The 22,004-nt window shown below is 53.7% G+C and overlaps 1 protein-coding gene across 7 annotated transcripts in view; it reads right to left on the bottom strand.

The window, feature by feature from the left end:
• The window catches only part of Cux2 (cut like homeobox 2), a 179,064-nt gene that overhangs the window by 3,116 nt on the left and 153,944 nt on the right, over positions 1-22,004 (bottom strand). For 5 of the 7 annotated variants that reach the window (XM_026784984.1, XM_026784992.1, XM_026785003.1 and 2 more), the window contains exons 9-21: positions 21,311-21,359; positions 18,725-18,829; positions 16,239-16,430; positions 16,104-16,162; positions 14,605-14,653; positions 14,410-14,530; positions 13,011-13,652; positions 12,237-12,338; positions 8,659-9,443; positions 8,041-8,206; positions 6,648-6,917; positions 4,639-4,827; positions 2,660-2,933 (exon numbers count right to left, since the gene is read on the bottom strand). In XM_026784984.1, the coding sequence (XP_026640785.1) occupies positions 2,660-2,933; positions 4,639-4,827; positions 6,648-6,917; positions 8,041-8,206; positions 8,659-9,443; positions 12,237-12,338; positions 13,011-13,652; positions 14,410-14,530; positions 14,605-14,653; positions 16,104-16,162; positions 16,239-16,430; positions 18,725-18,829; positions 21,311-21,359 (3,003 nt within the window). The remainder of the gene's footprint in view (positions 1-2,659; positions 2,934-4,638; positions 4,828-6,647; positions 6,918-8,040; positions 8,207-8,658; positions 9,444-12,236; positions 12,339-13,010; positions 13,653-14,409; positions 14,531-14,604; positions 14,654-16,103; positions 16,163-16,238; positions 16,431-18,724; positions 18,830-21,310; positions 21,360-22,004) is intronic. The other 2 variants (XM_026784989.1, XM_026785001.1) reach the window with 2 other exon arrangements.

Genomic DNA, 22,004 nt, shown 5'->3' with positions numbered 1-22,004 from the left:
CTGGGAAGAGGAAACCTCATCTGAAGGACTGCCTTGATTGGACTGTCCCATGCCGTGTTGGTGAGAGACTGTCTTGACTGTGAACTGATGTAGGAGGGCCCAGTCCACTGTGGGCGGCATCCCTAGGCTCTGCCCTGTGCGTGTGTGTGTGTGTGTGTGTGTGTGTATATATATATATATATGTATAGTATATGTATATATATGTATAGTATATGTATATATATGTATAGTATATGTGTGTGTGTGTATATATATATATATATATATATATATATGCATGAGCCAGGGAGCAGCCATGTCAGCAGGCCAATATGCAGCTCCTCCCATGGGTTCTGCTTCAGTTCCTGCCTTGACCTCCCTCAATGATGGACCATGAACTGAGGTGTCAGCCAAATGACCCTTTCCTCCCCAAGACGTTTTCACTCAGTGTTCTATCACAACAATAAGAAAGGAAGAATAGGGAGGTAACTTCATCAATACTCGTACATCTTATTTTATCTTCAATGTCTTGGGGAGCCATGGAGGTCAGAGGTCGGCCTGGTGTCTTTCTCACTCACTCTTCACCTTAGCTTCTAAGACAGTCACTCTCTTGGTGAACTTGGTACTCACACTGGCCGGACTGATCGCCCAGTGAGCCCAGGAGCTTCCTGTCTCTGCCTCCCCAGCTTTGGGATCACAGGTGTTATGCATCTTTTCTTTTTAAAAATTTAAATTACATCTATTAGTCCAGTGTGCGTGCATACACTCCAGAGTGTATGCGTGTATGAGAAGTCAGAGAACACCTTGGGGGACTTGGTACTCTCCTTTAGCCTTGTGGGTCCTGGGGATCAAGCTCAGGTTGCCAAAATCATCAGGAGGCGTGGATGCCCTCTGAGCCCAACTTGCTGGCCCACTTCATGGCTTTAAAAAAGTGAGAGTTGGGGATCACAATCAGGTCTTCATGATCTTGTCGGCATTGCCTGGCCCCTTCTTTCTCATAGTGCGTTTGGAACCCAGGGCCCTTCTTATGGAAAGCGTGGTTTTCTTCTTTTCTTTTTTTTTTTATCTTTTTTTTTTTATTGAGAAAAGGAAAAAAAAGTTTCAGCCTCTTCCCAGCCTCTTCTTTTCTTTTCTTCCTTTTTTGGAGACAGGGTTTCATTATGCAGCCGTGGCTGGCTTGAAATTTACTACATAGACCAGGCCAGCCTTGAACTCACAGAGATCGCTCTTTTTTTGTTTGTTTTTTTGAAACAGGGTTTCTTTGTAGCTTTGGAGCCTGTCCTGGAACTAGCTCTTATAGATCAGGTTGGCCTCGAACTTACAGAGAGCCTCCTAAGTGCTAAGATTGAAGGCGTGCACCACCATCGCCTTGCTGAGATCGCTCTTACTTGTTCTTCAAAACCCCTCAAATCATCATGACCTCTTCGTTCAAGTTTTCTGGAGACAAGATGCCCTCTTCCCTAAGCACCTGCCCCTTCTCTCCTTCTCTTTGCCATATTAATCAGGCTGAAGTGAAATGACTTGGCCCATGACGTATATATGCTAATCAGGCTCAGGGAAGGTGGCTTTGACCCCCTGATCTCTGGAGCCCAGCTCACTGTGGATATGTTTTTAAAGAATGTGATGGATGATGTTAGCATGCTCGGTTCCTATGAGAAATGAGAAGCAGAGACGGTGTCTCCAGTGCCACTCCGGAGGGGAGGAGAGAAAGCTGTTAGGACCCATGCCTCCTGCTGTGCTCTGGTCTGGGTCTGCACTGCGTAGAAGCTGTATGTAGGGTGCTCACTCCGACAGTTCCTGATTGGCACTGGGGGCGGGGCAGCAGTGATGTGTCTCATCTTGTGGAATCATCACTCTGAGAGGTTGGTGACCTGCTGAAGGCCACACAGCTAAGGGGTGTGTGATGCTGATGCACAGGCTGGGAAGATGAATGTCTACCTCACCCCTGCTAACCTTTTTCCTTCTTGGGGCTCTTGGGACAGCTCTCTGCCCCAGAACGGATGGATAGACCCTTCCACAGTGCCACACTTCTTGCTCAGAGAGTGGGTAGGCTCTCAGACAGGATCCCTACAGTCTCCACCAAGCCTCCTTCAGGGGGTCCTAGGCCAGCCTCGGGAAACCATGTGGCCTCGCCAAAGCCACAGCACTTGGGACCTCTGAGACCCGGACTGGAGGATGGAAAGGAGCCATGCTTGGAGGAGCCACCACACCTGAGGCTGCAGTGGGGCAAGTGTTCCTTCGGCCTCACAAGTAAGAGAGACCACGAGATCCTAGTTAGCTCCAGCCGGAGATGCCTCAGGTTTGCTCCTGATCTATTCCTTCCTAGAGGCCACTGCATAGAGTGGGTGTGACATTAGGGTCATTGTCAGTTCTGGTTGTACCAGGCCTTTACATCAACACTGACACGGGGGATACACTATAGTCTTGTTTACAGCTTACAACACGGGACTCAGGGCAAAGCTCAGGTCCCTTAGCTAGAGGTGACAGAGTTAGTGCATCTGGGAATCTAGAAACAGCTTTGCGATCCAGCACAGCCCCCAGGCCCAGACAACCCTCAGGTGTTCCCATGAACCTCTAGGCCTTCCTTATGTCTGTGTCCTGTGACCCTCTGTGTTACCGTGACCTACTGGGCCCCTGTGTCCGTGTTCCCACGGCCCTCTCTCTGCCAATCCATGACTACCTGTAGTTGTGGAACCAGTTGATGACGGTGTTGGTCTTGAGGTTGAGCTGGAATGACAACAGCTCTATGGTCTGCTGCGAGGGATAGGGCTCCAGCTGGTAGGCCTTCCGCAGCGCCTCCTTCTCGGCGGGTGCCAGCACCACGCGTGGCTTCTTTGCCTGCGTGAGGCTCAGCTCCTGTGGCTGCTGACAGGGGCTGGGGCACTCGGAATGCGCAGCTGGTGACTCGCTGTCCGAGCCTGTGTTGATGAGCCCATAGCGGCGCTTCAGATAGGCTGGAGAGAGAGGGGTGGGGTGAGGGGCCATTGCCACTTGGCAGGGGTGGTAGATCTCCAGGGGCAGTGGCCAGCCAGCCCAGCAGAGCTCTCCATGTCCCCACTCCTGTCCTGTTCCTGCCCCCTTGGCTTTGCTGAGATGCTGGCCTGTCTCCTATGCTATTGCTTGTGAGGTTGGTGGAGGTTAGGGGATATTCTGTAACACAGCCACTCTAGAGGCCATGAGGGGGTGCTTGCAGTCAGAGGGCGCTCAAACCAGGGAGCTCTGTGGCCGGCAAGGCTGTTAAAAGTGCCACTAAGTTTCACAAGAGTTTGCTGTGTGAGGGGCCACTTTGAATAAGCTCTCTTATGGTAGGAGGCATGGTGACCTTACAACAAAACATGAGCAAAAGCTCTGCTGTGGTTTAGATCTAGAAGGTTCTCCAGAGGCGACTGTGGGATGGTCCTTTACTCTGTGTGAAGATACGTCACTGTGACTGTTTTAGTAAAAAGCTCAACAGTCAACAGCTAGGTAGGGTTTTCAGGGCAGAGAGAATGCTGGGAAGAAGAAGGCAGGGTTGCTAGCCAGACACAGAGCAAACAGAATGGGTAATAGGAAGATGAGGTAATAAAGCCATAAGGCAGAAAGTCAACTAAGTTACAAGAGCTAGTTAGAAACAAGCCTAAGCTATTGGCCAAGCTTTCATAATTAATACTAAGTCTCTGTGTGGTTATTTGGGAGCTGGCTGGCCATACAGATAAAGACTCGCTCTAAGAGGCTTAAGCCCACCTGAGCGATACTGGGAGGAGGAGTTGGGAACTTTAAGCAGTGGGGTCTAGCGGGAGTCTTTAGGTCCTTGGAGGTGTATCTTATTTTGACTTGAGACAAGGTCTCACGCAGTCCAGGCTGGCTTTGAACTCACTATGTAGCCTAGGATGACACTAAACTTCTGATCTTCCCACCTCCACCTCCTGGATGGTGCTGAAATTATAGATGTGTGGTACCATGCCTGGTTTAGGCAGTGTTGGCAAATGATCCAGGGCTTCATGAATGCTAGGTAAGCACCAGCAATGCTGACACTTTCCCAGCATGCCCTTGAAGGAACTACTGGGTCTGCTCTCTGCCCCATAGGCTAGGTAAGGGGCAGAGGATCCAGCTCATCTAGAGGAGAGGTGATGTGGGAGTGTCATATATCAATCTGTTGATTTCATTGGTTAAGCAATAAAGAAACTGCTTGGCCCTCATAGGTTAAAACATAGATGGGAGGAGTAAACAGAACGGAAGGCTGGGAGAAAGAAGCTGAATCAAGGGGTCGCCATGATTCTCCCACTCTAGGCAGACGCAGGTTAAGATCATTCCTGGTAAGCCAGCTCTTGGGCTACATAGATTATTAGAAATGGGCTAGTCCAGGTGCGAGAGTTAGCCGAGAAAAGGCTAGATATAATGGGCCAAGAGGTGTTTAAAAGAATACAGTTTCCGTGTAGTTATTTAGGGGCATAAGCTAGAGCTAGCCATGTGGGCGGCCGGGTGCCGGGGATGCAGCCCCGCCGCTCATATTACAACAGAGAGGCCTGACAGGGAGCTGGGGACAGCGTGCTGCTGACGTTGGCAAGACCACGTGCCATCTCTGGATGTGTGGACGGCATGAGAGACGTCACGTGTGATTTTGGTGGGGGATTGCTGCCAGATGGGGGTCTTCAGCATATGGCAGGGACCTGGCCTCACCTTTCTTCTCCAGCTTCTTCATGTCCCGCAGCTTCTCCACGTTGTGGGGGTCGCTCAGCCACAGCTGCATGCGCACGAAGGGCTCCCGGCCCTTCAAGCTCAGCTTGTGCCAGGGTTTGGGCCTTGACAGCAGGTCCGACACAGAGCCCTGTGTCAGCCCCAGGATGCTCTCACCAAACAACCGCTGCCCTGGGGACAGGGCAGAGGGCAAGTGTCACCCCAGGCCAGCCACAGGGAGCCACTCCCAGGGGAGTCAGAGGAGGAGCAGGCCAGGGAGGGTGGCCCAGCACTCTTTCTGCACAAGAGACTGGGGAGGTTTGGCACTGGGCAGTAACACAAAAACCGATCTTCTGTAGGATGGTTCTTCATTCCCATGGGACCGCCCCTCCAAACTGCCAACACACACCCTGTATTGTACACAGCTTGTACTCCACCCCCAGGATACCCTAGAGGATTCTATCCAAATTCCAAATATGTCTGACCTCTGACCCATTAACTCTACCCCAAGATTAGCCTAGAGGGGCACCTGCCGAAGGTCACCAGGGTTATAGACTGTTTTTGGTGGGAAGGGTGCCGGGGATCAAACCACAGGCCCCATGCATGTTGGGCAAGCTCTGTGCTTCCCGTTTATGCCACCCCTGTCCCTTTCTAGCTTCTTGTGTGTTCTAAGAATCTTTCTTGGTAGCTCAAACTTGTGATCCTCTTGCCCCAGGCTCTCAAGTACTGATGACAGGGATGAAGGACACACCTGGCTCCAACTGTCTTCCCGTGGAGGCCACAGGTCAACCTTGGTCTTCCTCAATTGATTTCTAAACCTCAGTTTTTAAGGAGATGGGATCTCTGACCGGCCCTGGAGCTCACCGTGTCCTGGCTGGCCAGGGATTGGCCTGTCTCTGCCCCAAAGCTAACTCTGAGTTACAGGTGTGCATCATCAGGTCCAGGTGTTTGTTTGTTTGTTTTTATTTTTTTATTTATGTGTCTGGGTGTTTTGTTTGCATGTATGTCTTCACAACACTGCCTGCCTGATACCCTAGGAGGGCAGAAGAGGGCACTGGATTCCTGGAACTGGAGTTGTAGATGGTTGTGAGCTACACATGTGGGTGCTAGGAACTGAAAGAGCAGCCTGTGTCCTTAGCTGCTGAACCATCTTTCCAGCCCCCATGCTTTTTAGTCAGTTAGTTTGTTTGTTTTTCAGACAGGGTTTCTCTGTGTAGCTCTGGCTATCCTGAAACTCACTCTGTAGACCAGGCTGGCCTCAAACTCACAGAGATCCACCTGCCTCTGACTCTCGAGTGCTGTTAAAGGTGTGTGCCACCACTGCTGGGCTAGCCTCTGTTATTGACTTTTAACTTTTTTTTTTTTTTTTGAGAAAAGGTCTCACTCTGTAGCCCAGGCAGGCTTTGATCTTGTGGCTATCCTCCTGCCTCAGCCTCCTACAGTGCTAGGATTACTGAATGAGTACCATGCCCACTTCGTGTTGGGTATTGGGACAACACTATCTTTTTCTCATAATAAAATCCGTGGTGACAGTTGTTGGGCTTGCATGTGTCCCTGGTGGGGGACTGAGCTGGCATGCATCTCTGATTCAGAGGAACGAGTCACACTGTTCCCTGGTCCCATGGACAGGCATCATCATTGCTCCAGAGAATGGAATTTTTTTTTCTTTTCGAGACATGGCTGTCCTGGAACTCATTGTGTAGCCCAGGCTCAACTCAGAGATCCTGTCTGCCTCTGTCTCCCAAGCAGTGGGATTAAAGGCTTGAGCTGACTGGGGTTTCTTAAGGCCTGCTGCAGGGCAGTTTTGAGAGCCAAGCTGTGCCACCTCCCTTTCGTTCCTCATCAGGAGTCCTGGTAGGAGTCATGCGTCTCCCATGGGGTCCTGCATGCTCAGGGCTGGCTGGAAGCTCCAGGCTGGCCCTGAGGTCACTGGAGAATCCCAGTGACACTTTGCTCCAAGTCCAGAAGAGCTAGTCTAGGGCTGCGGGCAGCACCCCGGCCTCGCCACGTACCTAGGTTGTTGTCAGTGAGGACCTCCTTGACCCTCTTGGTGATGGAGTATGTGTCCAGCTCTGGGGACATGGCCACCATCTCCTGGATGCCCCCTGCAGCCTGGCTGCCTGAGAAGGGCTTCCCACCCAGGGAGGAGCTGGCCCGACCCTCAGGCTGCTGATTCTCTTTGCTGCTTTCCAGAGACAGGCCCAGGGACTCCTGGGAAGGCTTTTCAGGCTCCGTGGGGCTTGGGGGAGGTGATGGTGAGGACCTCGGCTCAGTGGGACTGGCTGTAGGCAAGAGACAGTGCGGTGGTCACTGCCACTGGACATGGCTGGGCAGGATGGCTTGTCAGAGCTGAGACTGGAGCCAACGCATCTTCAGCCACTATCGTGCATCCCAGGAAGGAACTGTCCAGGGGTCCTCATGCCACCTAGCTTTTCCTTTTTCTGTTGGGCTGGGAGTTGAACCAGAGCCTTCCTCATCCTAGGCAAACACTCTACTGATGAACGGTAGTTCAACTCTTCTCAACAATTCCACTTGGAGATACTGGCCTTCATACATGGCTAAAACTGGCCTTGAGCTTGCAATCCTCCTGTCTCCACCCCTGAGTGCTGCTTGCCTGTCTGTCTGCCACCTGTCTCCAGCCTCTCTTGCCCATCAGTCTCTGCCAGATGTCTGTCTGTCACTTGCTTTGCCTGTCTGTCTACCAACAGCCTGTCCATGTTTTGTAGCCACGAGTTAACAGGAAAGCTCTAGTCCGATGGCTCAAGTGAAACCGTCACCTGGGACCTGGGATTCTGTCACCTAACACTAGGTCCTGGTTCGTAGCCCTCTGGCAGTCCTGGTTATTTCTGTGACTCAAGGTGTGGCTTCCCTGGATCGGGTTATCAAATCTGGGCTCTGGTCCTGGCCTTTTTGTGGTCTCTGGGGCAGGTGAGCCTTTCTGCCTGCAGCCACAAATTCTGAAATGAGTGCCACCCACAGGGCGCCAGCAGCCCTGCACACTGGTCCTGTGACTCTAGGCAACTCTCTGGGCCTCCATTTTCTTCCCCTGCTGAGTTCAGGCTCCACTCTGCTGCTGCTCTCATTAGTAACCAGCTGACCGGCCCAGTCTGTGCTAGGACAGACTGAAGAGCAACGCTGGGTCTCTAGGGAGCTGGTGAGTTTGATTCTGTAGGGGGGGGGGGGGGGGAGGAAGTACAGGGCTCCAGCGGCTTTGTCTGTCCCACCTGCTCTAAATTCTTGGGCCCAAGCCTTCAGCACTTACTTCTGCTGGGTAGAACAGAGGAGGGCAAGGGGGCGTGGGTCAGGAACACGTGTCCCAGGTGACAGCACTGGGGGCTGTAGAATGGTGTGGAAGATGGAGAGGGGGCAGAGGTGGGCCAGCAAGGCCCTGTCCCCTGTACTCACCCTGTGTGGTGCTGGGCTGCGGGGGTGGGGCCTGGCCCTGGCCCAGCTGGTCCGATAGCCACAGCTGCATGCGGATGAAGGGCTCTCGGCCCTTCTGGGTCAGTTTGCTCCATGGCTTCGGCCGTGACAGCATGTCGCTCACGCTGCCCTGGGACAATCCCAGGACCTACAGGTGGAAGGCAGATTAGCAAATCCCGTATGTTGGCTTCCTGGCTGCTCCCAGGCCCTTCAGAATCTGCTCTCCACCCTCGGCACGGCCCTGTGTACAGAACTCCCATGTGACCTTAAGGGTCACTGTCCCTCCTGGATGCCACTTTGTACCTCCCACTTAAGTCTTCTCTCCCGGCTCTGGTTTGTGACCCCTTCTTGAACCTCTGCTATTTAAACCCGAGGTTCCAACACCAGGGACATTAAGGTACTGGACTGGGCTGAGTCCTTAATCTTCAGGGGCTGGACCATGGGACCTCCAGAGGAGTGTGGGAGGCATACCAGTCAGACATCTGACTGGGCTCCTGAGCAGTGGCTTCCCACCTGGGTCACCCTCCAGACTACAGATCTTAGGGCCACGGTCTCAGTGGGCCTTATTCTTGGGTTCCCTAGGTCCCCTGTGGTCCACACCTTCTCCCCAAAGATGCGCTGGCAGATGCCATTCTTGGCCAGCTTCTCCTTGACCTGTCGGGTCAGCTCCAGTGTGTCTACCTCCCGGTACATGTATAACTCGTACTGTTCAGGTGTCAGGGGCGGCACCGTGGGCTTGAGCGTGCGGGGCACATAGGCCGGGTAGTAGGGCAGCCGCCCGCCGCCCACCTCCGGGACCCCGGCCTCAGCCTTGAGCTCTCCCACCCTGGGGGGCTCATCCTCGCCCAAGGCTGCTTCGTCCTCAGGAGCGATGGCTGCCTCATCTCCACGGGGCCAGGCTCGCCCATTGGGCTGTCCAGAGTAGCTGGAGGAAGAGGAGGAGAGGGAGGGCGACACGGAGGCGTATGGACGGCTGAGCAGACCGCGGTCCGACGCCCAGTGGTGGTCAAAGTAGCCCGCATCGCCGATCTCGGACTTCACCTTGCGGATGATCCGCTGCACAAACGCAGCCGGGGACAGGACTGCAAGCGGCGCCTGCGCACTGCTACTGCTGCTGCTACTGCTGCAGCCGCCACCGCCATCCTCCTGCTTCACGCAGGCCAGGGCCCCATTCTGGCTCACAGTGGCCAGCGAGGGCCGCTCCGGAGGAGAGGGAGGCACAGAGCGGCCCCTGGGTCCCGACTCCATCTCCAGCAGGGCCTGCTGCTGGGCTTGCATCTCACGGCGGGCTTGTTCCAGAATGTTCTTGATGGCGTCTTCCGAGGTGCTGGAGGAGGCTGTGCTGTTGGGGATGCTCACAGAAGCTGTGGAGTTCTTGGACTCACCTGTGGGGGGAGGGTGACAGGGTGAACAAGGGCCCATTATCAGACCAAGTTGTGTTTATACCATACGAATGTGGGGGCAAGCTCGTGTCCAAGGGTGGGGGAACTGGTCAGGCAGTAGTAATGCTCTGGTGGAATATTAGGCAGGCATCTAAAAAAAAAATCAGATCGATAGTAAAATCTAGTACATACAGGGAAAGTGAAGATGGAGCCAAAACGGTGTCCAAGGCAAAGCCCAAACCTAAACCATGCCTTTTATATGTGCCATGAGCCCACCGCGTACAAGTTCAAGGTTAAGAAAGAAAAAAGACCAGATAATGAGCAATGGTGTGGACACAGTAGAACACAGCAGCAATACGGGAGTTCCCTGCAAAGCCAGGCAGGAATCTTAGTGACACACCAGGACAGAAAACAAAGCTCTGGAAAGGTGACCCACAGGCTGGGCATGGTGGCACACACCTTTAATCCCAGCGCTCAGAGGTCAGCCTGGTCTACAGACAGCCAGGGCTACAAAGAGAAATCCTATGTCAGATTAAAATTAAAAAAAAAAAAATTGATCGGAAGTGTAACGTGTCTCCAGGAAGCACCAAGCAAGTAAGTTAAACAACACGATTTAGGGAAAAATCTTATTGAATGGCAGACACGATAAACTGATAGGAAAAAAAAAAACAGGTTGATGGCTATGGAGGGGAGGAGAGGAGAGAGGAGGGCCGGGTCACAGGCACACGGACTCTCTAAACTGGGTGGAGGCCATAGTTCTCAGAGGCTCAGTTGGCTACAGAATTAAGCGAATGAACACGTACAAGGAGAAGGCCACACAGGAAGTGAGCAGAGAGAATATCACAAACCAAGGGCAGACTCGTCTGTGTCCCAGAAACAGCAATTGATCAGGATATGACCAGGTGCCGTGTCTGGACCTGACAGGTCCCCACAACCTTCCTCTATGACCCATCTGTGCCGTCTGCATCCTGGGGACACGGAGAGGAACACAGCACGAGTCCGTGCTGTGACTTAGAAAACATTTCAAACAGGAAGGGATGACAACCCTCATGACTTCAAAGAACCATCCAACTCAAGCTGAGTCGGGGAGTGCAGCTCTTCGGGGTGGGAAGGCTTCCCCTCCCCTTCAGTTTTCAAGACAGGATCTCTCTGTGTAGCCCTGGCTGTCCTGGAGCTCACTCTGATCACAGAGATCCTCCTGTTTCTGCCTCCTGAGTGCTGGGATAAAAGGGATGCACCAACACCGCCAAGCCAGCCTGTCCCTGTCATAAGCAGGTCATATAAATGCCCCTCCCCCCATTCTGGACGTTTCTTTTGGTTCTCTCAAGTAGACAACTGGAGCTAGCAGCGGGCCAAGAACCCCTCCTTGGCGAGGGCTAGTACTCTCTACTTGGTTCTTTCCCAGCTGTTTGGGGCTTGTGGAGGTGGGAGTTGGGGGGGAGTGTGTGCCCACCCTTGTAACTTAGTCTCTTGTCGCTGGCCCTGTTACCAAGCGTGAACATTTTCTTGATCCTGTTGCTAACTTTAACACTGCCAGTTAACACAGTTTAACACAGTCTGTCACCCAGACTGACTGCTAAATCTCACCAGCATCTGTAGCCCTGTCTAGCATGCAGTAGGAGCTATAAGATGTATCATGAGTGGCTCTGAGGATTAGATAGTGGGGCAGTGCAGACAGCCCACCGGGCATGTGCCCTCAGTCGGGGACACATTTTCCTTATACGGCTTTGCAGCCAGGACACTTGCGCTGATCCTCCACCAGGGGGCAGGAGACACCGCACAGTGGGGTGGGAGCACTGAAGCTAGCATTGCAGGCAGCCAAGGATGTACTGCAGGGTATTAAGTGTGCAACTTGGGCCTGAGGGCAGAAGCCCCCTAAGTCAGTGGCAGGGATTCTACTGACTGTAGAATCACAAGGAAGAGGAAGATCTCCTTCTTTGTTTCTTTCTTCCTTCCTTCCCTCCCCTCTTCTTCCCTTCCCTTTTGATTTCTTTTTTCTTTTCTTTTCTTTCTTTCTTTTTTTTTTTTTTTTTGAGACAGGGTTTCCTTTTGAAGCCCTGATTGTTCTGGAACTTGCTTTGTAGCCCAGGCTGGCCTCGAACTCACAGAGATCTGCCTGCCTCTGCCTCCCGAGTGCTGGGATTAAAGGCGTGCGCCACCACCGCCCGGCTGGAAGATGGTTGTGACTGCATTGCTCTGTCCATGTCCCTCTGTGTACCTGCATTCCCCCCACACTGGTGAGCACTGGCCTCACTTGGTCCCCTACAGCTTTCAGAAAAGTGGGCTAATACCATCCCCATCTTAAAGATGAGGAAATAGAGGCAGAGAGAGAGGCCAGATTACTAGCCCGAGGTCACACAGCTAATCAGCTAATCGCAGCATAAGCCTGTCCTGTTATCCCGAACTCAGTACTGTAGGTCACAGTGGGAAGACCCCAGCCCATCTGAGTAAGGTGGGGGCTTCCTGGAGGAGGTGACACATCAGGAAGTGAATGGGAGTTGGTTAAACGTCCTGGGTAACGTCCTGCGTAGGGCGTAGTGTCAGGGTCTATAGGAGTCCTGGGAGAGGCGTGGAGGGCATGAAGACTCTGGTCTGGAGGTCTTGCTAAACGGCTGGGATATTTTCTTGGGAGCAGTCGGGAGCCGCAGGAGATACCTGAACAGTGGCATGCTCGTGTTTGTGCACCAGAAAGGTCCTCTGGCCCTTGGAATGCTCTGGGGTGACAGATGGGAGGCCCCGCCCCCTGCCCCTGAGGTGCAGACAAGGGTCAGAGGTCATTGGCTAAGGTCTTCTCACCTCCCTTCTGAGACTCAATTTCCTTCTTGGCCTGCTCCAGGATACTCTTGATGGCGTCGTCTGAGCCCGTCTCAGGTGTGCGGATTCTCGGGGTGATGCTGCCTGGGGAAGGCACGAAGGTGGCAGCTGTGGGGCCTGTAGGTGTGGGGGTCAGGCCCCAGAGGTGGGCAGGAGGGTGTGGACCAGACTGTCGTCGGGAAGGGCAGGGCCACAGCTTACTCTATAGGACACACGGTTGATGGTAAAGTGACTCTGGGGCTGGAACCCAGGGCGTTGGGAATGCTAGGCCAGTGCTTAGCACTGAGCCATGTGCCCAGCCGGACTTCGGCTTAACAGTAACAGACCGTGACGATGATGGCAACAGCTAACACTTTCCTTTTCTTTTTTTTAAGATGGGGTCTTCCTGTGCAGCCTTTGCTGTTCTGAAACTCACAGAGATCCACCTGCCTCTGTCTCCTGAGTGCTGGGATTAAAGGCGTGCGCCTGACCAGTTTCCACTCCTCGAGCAGCTCTGCCATCCTGGCGTTCTGGGTCCTTTTAGCCCCTCTCCAGAGAGCTGACAGATGGGGAAGTTGGGGAACTGGCCTAGAGCCCAGGCTAAGCTGCTCTGGGGTGAGTCTGGGGGAGTAGAAGTAGGGGAAGTGGCCCAGTGAAGGAGGGAGTGAGGTCATACATCTTTCCCTCAAAAGGGGGAAATTGAGGCACAGGGCAGCAGCTCACCTACCCCGGGTTACACATGGCGCTGGACGGTGGTGGGGCTGCTTCATGGCTCACCTCGCTGCCGCACCTGGATGGTGCGCAGGGCCAGCACATTCTGCTCATCTGACAGGAACTGCTTCATCTTGATGAAGGGCTCCTTACCCTTCACTGTGAGCTTGCGCCAGGGCTTGGGCCGTGCCAGGATCTCACTCACCGAGCCTTGTGACAGTCCCAGCACATAGTGACCGAACACACGTTGGCCAATGTTGTGCTTCAGCAGCTGTTCCTTCACCTGGAAGGCGATCTCCGCCGTGTCCAGCTGCTCCTCCTCTGGCCCAGCCCCATCCACAGGCTCCTGGGCCCCAGTAGGCTCAGGGCCGAGTGCCGAGGTGGCGGGAGCCGTTGGAGGCTTGGCACCACCATAGAAGGCAGGTGGGCACGCCAGCAGATTGCCCGCTTCCCCTTTGAAGGCAGCCGGGCCCATTATGTTCTTGGGCAGCAGTGGGTCCCCAGCCAGCCTCTCCCCAGATGCCAGGCTGGGGAAGGGGGACAGTGAGAAAGTCCTTGGCCCATCAGGACCCAGGCTGGAGCCCAGCAGGGGCTGCCCAGGGCTCGGGGACAGTGGGTCTTCCAGGCCTGGCGGAGGTGGAAGCTGAGGGTAGGGGGGCTCCGTGCCCAGTGAACCCTTGATGGAGTCATCCTCCGAGGGGTCCTCCTCTAGAACACCAGGAGGGATGCACAGACAGACAGAGGGACAAAGAGGCCGATGGTAATGGAGGAGAGGGATATGCAGAGGCAAGAGCCATGGTTAGAGTGACGGAGAGCAAGGGCATAGAGATGGGTTCAGAGAGCGGGAACAGGAAATATGGGGTGATGGAGGGACAGGGAGAAGGAAAGGCTATAGACCTCAGAGATAATAAACACCCACGCTGGCTGTTTCCCCTGCATTCTCAAATCCCATCTCCTCGGACCCCCTTCAAATGCTGGTTTGTGGGCGCCCTCTGCTGCCATTGGGATGATTACCCTAGCAAGCGGGGATGGGCTCACTGTGACCACTCCGGCCACCAGCACTTTCAGTTTAGAAGTGAAGGGATGACTAATGACCCTGCTGTATTCTTGGGGAGGGTCACAAGGTTAAAAGGTCACTGAGCCACTTGTGGGGAGAAGGCAATTTTAAGCTGTGCACCATTCCTTGAGGGCTGGCTGTGGGGTGGGGTATGGACACCTCCCTGTCCTGACTTCCTATTAAAGCCCAGCTGGACTCAGGGTCAAGGGAGGTCATCGGGAGCCTTGGGACTCCCTAGCACTTTGGATGTGAGGAAGCACCGTACAGCATGTGTTCCACTCCCGTGCTTGGTCTTGGATCTCCTGCCTCATAGACAGCAGTGGCCCTGGGGAGGGGGTTAAACAGTCCAGGGGCATCCCTGCCCAGACCCCAGCCCAGGTGGCCCTTAGAGTGTCCCTTGTCCCCTACCAGGGCTGGCCAGCAGTGCCGGCTTCTCCATCAGGAACTTCTGGCTGGGAAAGAACGTCTCCTTGGCCATGTGCAGTGGGTCATCTGGCTTGGTCAGGGCCTGAGGAGACAGGAAGCAAGGCTGAGACAGCATGGTCGGTGCACTCTCGGGGGCAGCTGGCTTCTGGGGACAGGGATGGAGGCGGGGACATGTACCTGCGGGAGGCTGCAGGTGCTGGAGGCCAGCTTCATGGCTCTCAGGATGCTGCCAGAGAAAGTGAAGAGGCCTGGGGTCAGCGCCCCAGCAGGAGGGGAGGCCCCAAGTGAGGTGCTGTCTATACCTTTGCTACTAGACTCTTCCCAGGCAACCTTGGGTCTGTGGGTCTCAGGTAGCCCAGGCTAGCTTCAAACTCATTATGTAGCTGAGGCTGGCCTTGAAGTCCTGATCCTCCTGCCTCCACCTCTCAGGATCTGGGATTACAGTTTACAGTACTATCAACCGCTCTCCCCTTCTCCTAGCTCTCTCTTGCTTCCCACCCCTTCTTCTCCATTCCTTCGTGGTTCTAGGGAAGGGATCCAGGGCCTCTTGCATGCCTCACAAATCCTCTGCCATTGGGCTACCCGGCCTTGTGCTTTTAGCAAACATGGATGGAAATGATAGAATACATTGTTTTTCAGAAAGTTTCAAAAAGCGAAAATTGGATTGGCCGAGCACCGAAGCAGCTCCCAGGAAAGGAGGGCTGTGTGGCCACTGGGCTAGGGGTCACGGGAGAAGAGAGGATGACGTCACAGGAGGCTGAACCTGGCTTCCCTGGAGTACACTACCACAGTCATACTGGGGGCTTAGGCATCTGACCCTGGGGACACCAAGGGTCAACTGTCTACTGCAAACTATGACAAGGTGACTATCTCCACGTCTTCGCGGAACAGGACGGGGCTAGAACTGTCTACTGCAAACTATGACAAGGTGACTATCTCCACGTCTTCGCGGAACAGGACAGGGCTAGTTTCTCTGTCAACGTGACACAGGCCAGAGCCATTGAAGAGGGACCCTTAACTGAGAAAATGTCTCTGTGAGATTGGCCTATAGGCTGTGGGGGTGTCTCCTTGATTAGTGATTGGTGTGGGAAGGAAAGCCCTTCTCCAAGCAAAGTGGTCCTTGGTACTCTAAGAAAGCAGGCTGAGCAAGCCAGGAAGCAGCATCCTCCATGGCCTTTGCTCCATCCAGCTCCTGCTTCCTGCCCTGGCCTCCCCTGATGATGGCCTGGAATCTGTAAGCTACAAGCTTGCGGCTTGCGTTAGCATTTTTTTTTTGTTTGTTTTGTTTTTTTTTTTTTTGAGACAGGGTTTCTTTGTGGCTTTGGAGCCTGTCCTGGAACTAGCTCTGTAGACCAGGCTGGGGTGACAGCCCTCTGCCTCTGCCTCCCGAGTGCTGGGATTAAAGGCATGCGCCACCATCGCCCAGCGTTAGCATTTATTTTACCACAGCAGTAGAGACCAAACGAAGACAACCAGTTTGTTTTGTTGAAGACCAGGCTGGGGTGACAGCCCCCTGCCTCGGCCTCCTGAATGCTAGGCTAACAGGTATGTATCACTATGCCTAGCTTGAACTGGACCAGTTTTGATGGAGGAGATGTGGACACCGCAGTGGGAAGGTGAGAGGGGCGGTCATGGGCTTCACACACAGTCCCAGCCAGCACCGTTCAGCCTCATACCTCAGCTCTGTTTTAATCTCTTCATAGTCAGCCTGGGCCTCGAGCTTTTCTTGTAGTTTCTAGAAGACAAATGGGGTCAGTGACGCTGGCCCCGTGCTCCCAGCCTGCTGCCAACCCTGCCACCCTGGGACCTGCCTCTATGGCCTCAGATTTGGCTGCCAGTTGCCGCTCCAGCTCAGCGATCTGGTTGGCTGAGACCTCCTCCAGCTCCTGCAAGGAGTGTCGTAGCTGCTGCGCATCCTTCAGCAGCCTCAGGATCTCTCTGTCCTTGGAGGCCAGTGCTGCCTCCAGCCGGGGACCTGAGCACAACGCGAAGCTCACCTTCTCCTGGGGACGGAATGGGTTGTGAGCGGCTTTGAGAGGCTGAGCCAGGGCATGCCGTCCCTGGTAGCCAAGCAGAAGGGAACATTCTGTCTGGTGATCCAACATCCCAGGCATCTCCTATCTCCTATGTATGGCCTACACAGCTTCCTCTACATAAGCCACGCCCCATTCAAAACCTTTCTTGCCAAAGATCAACCATGGCTGGATGTCAGAGGCAGGAGGATGACCACAAGGTTCCAGGTCAGCTAAGCCTCTGTTGGTTAAGTAGGGGGGCCTCAGTTTCTTCTCTGGAGCACATGAGGAAAGGCTGGGCGTGACGGCCTCCTTGTGAAGCCCAGTGCTAGGCAGGTGGAGGCAGCTGGATCCCTGGAGCTCACTACCCGGCCAGCCTAGCCTAGTTCCTGCGGTCCAGATCACTGAGAGAACTTATCTCAGACAATAAGGTGGACAGTCTCCAGGGAACAGCATCCAAGGTTGTCCTCTGGCTTCAACACACACGGGAACACACACATACGCCCATATGCGTACATGTATACGTACACACAGAGAAAGGAAAAAAAAGGGGGGGGGGAAGCTGAGCAGGGAAGAACTGTGGCAATGGAAATTCCAAAACAGGTTTGAGTTGCCTGTCTGGGTCCTACCCCAAGGGAATCAGCCCATCCAGGGAACCAGGGAGCCTCAGACTAGATCAAAGATACCCCAGGCACAGGCCACATTACTGTGGCATCTTCTATCTCCTAATTTGTCCCAGGCCTGTCACCCATCTAGAGTCTTGGAGACTGCCCCTGTGTCCCTATGACTCTGTGGGACCTGGGTCAGGCTAGTCTCAGGCTAGTCTCAGTACAATCTAAGAAGTACTTAGAAAAAAAAAAAGAAAGAAAACCTTCCTGCACAAAAACAGCCCACCACTACTAATCCTGCTTTCTTCCTTGGAGATAAATGCCAATTAAAACAGGAAGCGGATGCCATTAATACATTAAATTAATTAGCATCAAGCGCCACTGTTGTGCTCAGAAAAACTGCCTCCCAAACCAGCCAGGCTCCCTGTGGCTGGCTAGCCATTTGCAGGCTCCAGGGGGGTTAATTAAGAACCACCGGTAACTCCTCCCCAAACAGCCACCAAGGCTCTGCCGCTCTCTAGATAGTGCTTCTCTGGGACATTAACCTGGCAGGTCAACAAAGACACCGTCTCCTGGGAGCCAGTCACATGTACCTTCCTGGAGTCTCACACAGACAAACAGACAGACAGACACACACTGAACGTCTCACATCAAAGACCCACAGTCACTGATCCATATCATCCCAGACACACACACGCGTGGGTGCAAGAGGCCATGAACTCTGATGAGCAGAGCCACATGCTCATCATAGCAGTCAAAAGCATTGACTGGTTCCCAGCACCTTCTGTGAGCCACGCAGTCCTCTCCATAACCCTGTAAGGTAGGTGAGGATGAGGGGAGGAAACTGAGGCACAGTCAACATGTGTGCACACACACTGTCATGGCTATAGACAGAGACACTGTCCAGTATACACACGGAAGGAGTGTTCTGACATAGTGCCCACATGTTAAGGATGGCATGAACACCGCATGCAGAAACACGAGAAGGGGGCAGACTGGAGAAAACATAAGGGCAGAATGGTGGGCGGTGACTAAAACCTTTAGGTAGACAATGACCCCAGGACCCTAGGAGGTGCTGGCCAGGAAAAAGGGTAAAGATGGGCTAACTTGTTCAGGGACCTCGAGGTGGATTCTGTATAGCATGTGGCTGGCAGAAGGGGCAGGACCCATGGGAGTCACCTATAAGTTTTAGGACTTAAGGGCTAAGGGCTAAGTACAAGCCCCAAGCCTTCTTGTAGTGCCTGATCAGGGCCATAAGGTCCTAAGCAGCCACCAACCAATACGAGACCGATGTTCAACAGTACCCCCTGGTGGCCACCAAACGCACTGCACCTCAAGCACGTTGCCCAAATCTTGGCACACCTTGCAATGGGTGTGACCCTCTCCGACCTGTGAACAATTCCAGCATTCCCGGGCAAGGTGATGGAGGCATCCGAAGGAAGACACAAGGCTTTTCCTTAATCAAGAGTCGATGGAAGCTGGACCACTTAAAATGGTGGCTACAGCATTACCAGCATCGCTGGTAAAACAGGAGGCCGACCTTAACAACGCCAGCCCCCATGAGTCCCTGCTCACATCCACAGTGCCCTCCAGAACCTCCCACTTTTCCCATGGGCAGAGATGTGGCCTCCTCTAGTCTTTCCCCCTGCCACACTCCCTTCCGAGGTACAGCCTTACCCCACTGGGTCCCTGAGGGGAACAGCAAGCCAGGCGGATGGAGCTGTTGACCGAGGCCAGCTGCTCCCGTAGGCTTTCCACCTCCCGCTGGGCGGCCTCTGCTCGCTGGGGAGGGAAGAAGGGAGTGAGTGAGAGGCATAAAGCGAGACCTGCACCATCCTGGGGCTCCCAGGATCTAGGTGCTCATGTTGTGGGTCCTGACCCAGGCCACGACCTAGGAAGGGCAGGAAGTGGCTGTCCGCACCCATTCCCAGGTTGTTCTAGACTGGGTCTAGATTGTGCCCCAGAGGGGACATCTGCAGAGGTGGCCCCAGTTCACAGACTGTGATAGGCCTCTGGGAGAGCCACTTCGCTCTTCTATAGTCTGGACTGGCTCTGAACTTGATATGTGGCTGAGTATGACCTTGAATTCCTGGTCCTCCTGTCTCTACCACAGGTGTATACCACCTTTTCTAAAGCCCATGCCATTGGCTAAGATCTGAAAGTTTGGACACATGGCACTGGCTTCATTATCAGAAAACCAGTCTGGTCCCTGCAAAAGGGGAGCCAGGAAATCAGTGTGGCTCCATTTGCCATGTCCGGAAAGCACAGACCTCTTTCCCAGTAATTCCACTTTCGGGAACGGCGATACCATTGGCTCACACGTGTGTGAGATGGTGTCTGCCTGAGGTTAATTGTGAACGCAATGGTTGAGAGGAGGGGAAAGGTTGACATTAACTATAAACAATCATCCACAGTGGCCTGGGAAGAGAAGAGTCAGCAATCTATAAGCCACTGCCTGTTCTTATAAATAAAGCTTTATTGGTACACAGGCATGCTCACTCATGGACACAATGTCCAAGCTTTCCTGCTGCAATGACGAAGTTGCCTCTCTGTGACACAAACTATGGCTGAAGGAGCTAAAATATTTATTTCCCAGTGTTTGAAGCAAGCCTGCTGCCTCTGGGTTAGATGAGTGCATGCCAGTGGGCACAGGGCAGACTCCACTGGAGGCATATGAAGCATGTGGGCTCATGTGCGTCTACGTGTTCACTTGTGAATGGGTAGCATCTCTGGAAGGAGCGCCCAGAAACTGGTCAGCAGGCTGCTGGGGAGAGGGGCACTGCCCCAGGATCTGCTGAGTTATCTTTTTTTTTTTTTTTTTTTTAATTTTGAACCATGTGAGTGAATGAGCTAATTAAAAGTATAAGATAGGCTGGGCATGGTGGTGCTTTTAGACCCAGAGACAGGCAGCTCTAGTGAGTTCAAGGCTTGCCTGGTCTTCATAATAACTTCCATGCCAGCCAGGGCTACAATGAGACCCTGTCTCAGAAAAAAAAACAACAAAAACAAACAAACAAACAAATAAAAAACAAGCTGTGGTAGTACAAGCCTTTAATCCCAGCACTCAGGAGGCAGAGGCAGAGGGATCTCTGAATTTGAACAGAGTGAGTTCCAGGACAGCCAGGGCTTCACAGAGAAACCCTGCCTCAAAACACTGGAAAAACAACAAGAAAATCCACTAAAAAAACTATAAATATAAATACTAAAAATAGGGATCCTTTAATTATCATTAAAAACACACAGGAAGCCGGGCGGTGGTGGCGCACGCCTTTAATCCCAGCACTCGGGAGGCAGAGGCAGGCGGATCTCTGTGAGTTCGAGACCAGCCTGATCTACAAGGCTAGTTCCAGGACAGGCTCCAAAGCCACAGAGAAACCCTGTCTCGAAAAACAAAAACAAAAACAAAAACAAAAACAAAAACAAAAACAAAAAAAAAACACACAGGAAGCCGGGCGGTGGTGGCGCACGCCTTTAATCCCAGCACTCGGGAGGCAGAGGCAGGCGGATCTCTGTGAGTTCGAGACCAGCCTGGTCTACAAGAGCTAGTTCCAGGACAGGAACCAAAAAGCTACGGAGAAACCCTGTCTCGAAAAATAAAAAACAAAACAAAACACAGGAAGCCGCCTAAGATGTGGCTCAGTTGGTAGGGCTTGCTCAGCACGTGTGAAGCGGCAGGCTCCAATCCCCAGCACAGGTTATAGGAAACGTAATGTGGCGGTACACACCTGTAATCCTAGCAGGAGGAGCAGGAGTTAAAGGTCATTGTCAGCTACTCTGGCAGTTCAAGGCCAGCCTGAGACACAGCAGATCCTGCCTCAAACCAAACAGAAAGTCCAAGCAACCAACCACAGGAGCTGAGCTCAGGAAAGCCACTGTCACCACTGCCCTGGCCCTGCCTCCTGGGGGACACTGATCCCATGGTGGCAAGAGCTGAGGCTCAAAAGGTGTCAGGAGTCTGCACTGTGCCCACAGGAACTGGCCTCCCAGCAAGCTTTGAAAGCCAGCCCCAAGGTGCCCAAGGTGTCCCCTGCCACAGGGCCTCCTGTAGTGACCCGAGGATAACTGCCATGTGTCCTGTCACAGGACTGGCCAGCCTGCTCGATGAGGAGTTTGTAGGCCCGTCCTGGTCAGGCCTCAGCTGTGGCATTTCAGGGAGCCTGGCAAGGCCAGAGAGCTGGGGCTCACACACCTCCCAACCAGCGCTTCTCCCTCAGTCCTGCCCCCATCCCCCCCACTGGAAGCTTCGGGGGGCTTTCCGCTTACCTGGTTGGCTTTCTCCAGGTTCGTCATGATCAGGCCGACCTCGTCTGCCCTAGACACAAAGGAAAGGGGCCCTGAGACTGGCTTGCAGCCTCCACTGTACCTCAGTGTGGGCCATGGAGGCTGTGCTCCACACTCCCCACCAGAGACAAAAACAGGCAGAGTGGAAAAGAATCCTGACTGCTGGGAACCGGGGACTGTGCCTTAAAACTTCTCTTGAAGGCAGCCCAGCCCCCACCACCCTCAGGGCCCCCATCTCTGGGGAGCCACCACCAGTGCTGCCCCCCACTGTACCTCTACTGAGCGCCCTTCCCCCTAAGAGTTAGCTCCTCCACACAATGGTACCACTTCTTCCACACTGAGGGCACAGGACAGGTCTGCCTAGCTGGATGGGACTCTGGGATCTGGGGGACACTGCTGGTCACACCTGTGTGCACACATGCTCTAGGCTTTCCCTGCACCGGCTGTCCCGACTGCTCAAGGTGCACTGGGCTGCCTGCCTGGGCCACACCTGCCTTCAATACCTCTGTCTCCTTTCCCTTGGAGACAGCGATCACAAGCTCAGCACAGAGCCTGCACACAGCAAGTGCTCAACAGTAACTATGAATGGACGTCTCGTGGCTGTTACTGTCTGTGTGGGCTCTCACTAAAGCTGGGGGAGCCTCGTGGCTGTTACTGTCTGTGTCTGCTCACTAAA

Source organism: Microtus ochrogaster, chromosome 2, assembly GCF_000317375.1.
Source record: "Microtus ochrogaster isolate Prairie Vole_2 chromosome 2, MicOch1.0, whole genome shotgun sequence".
Taxonomy (NCBI): domain Eukaryota; kingdom Metazoa; phylum Chordata; class Mammalia; order Rodentia; family Cricetidae; genus Microtus; species Microtus ochrogaster.
This window is presented reverse-complemented; position numbering and strand designations above follow the sequence as displayed.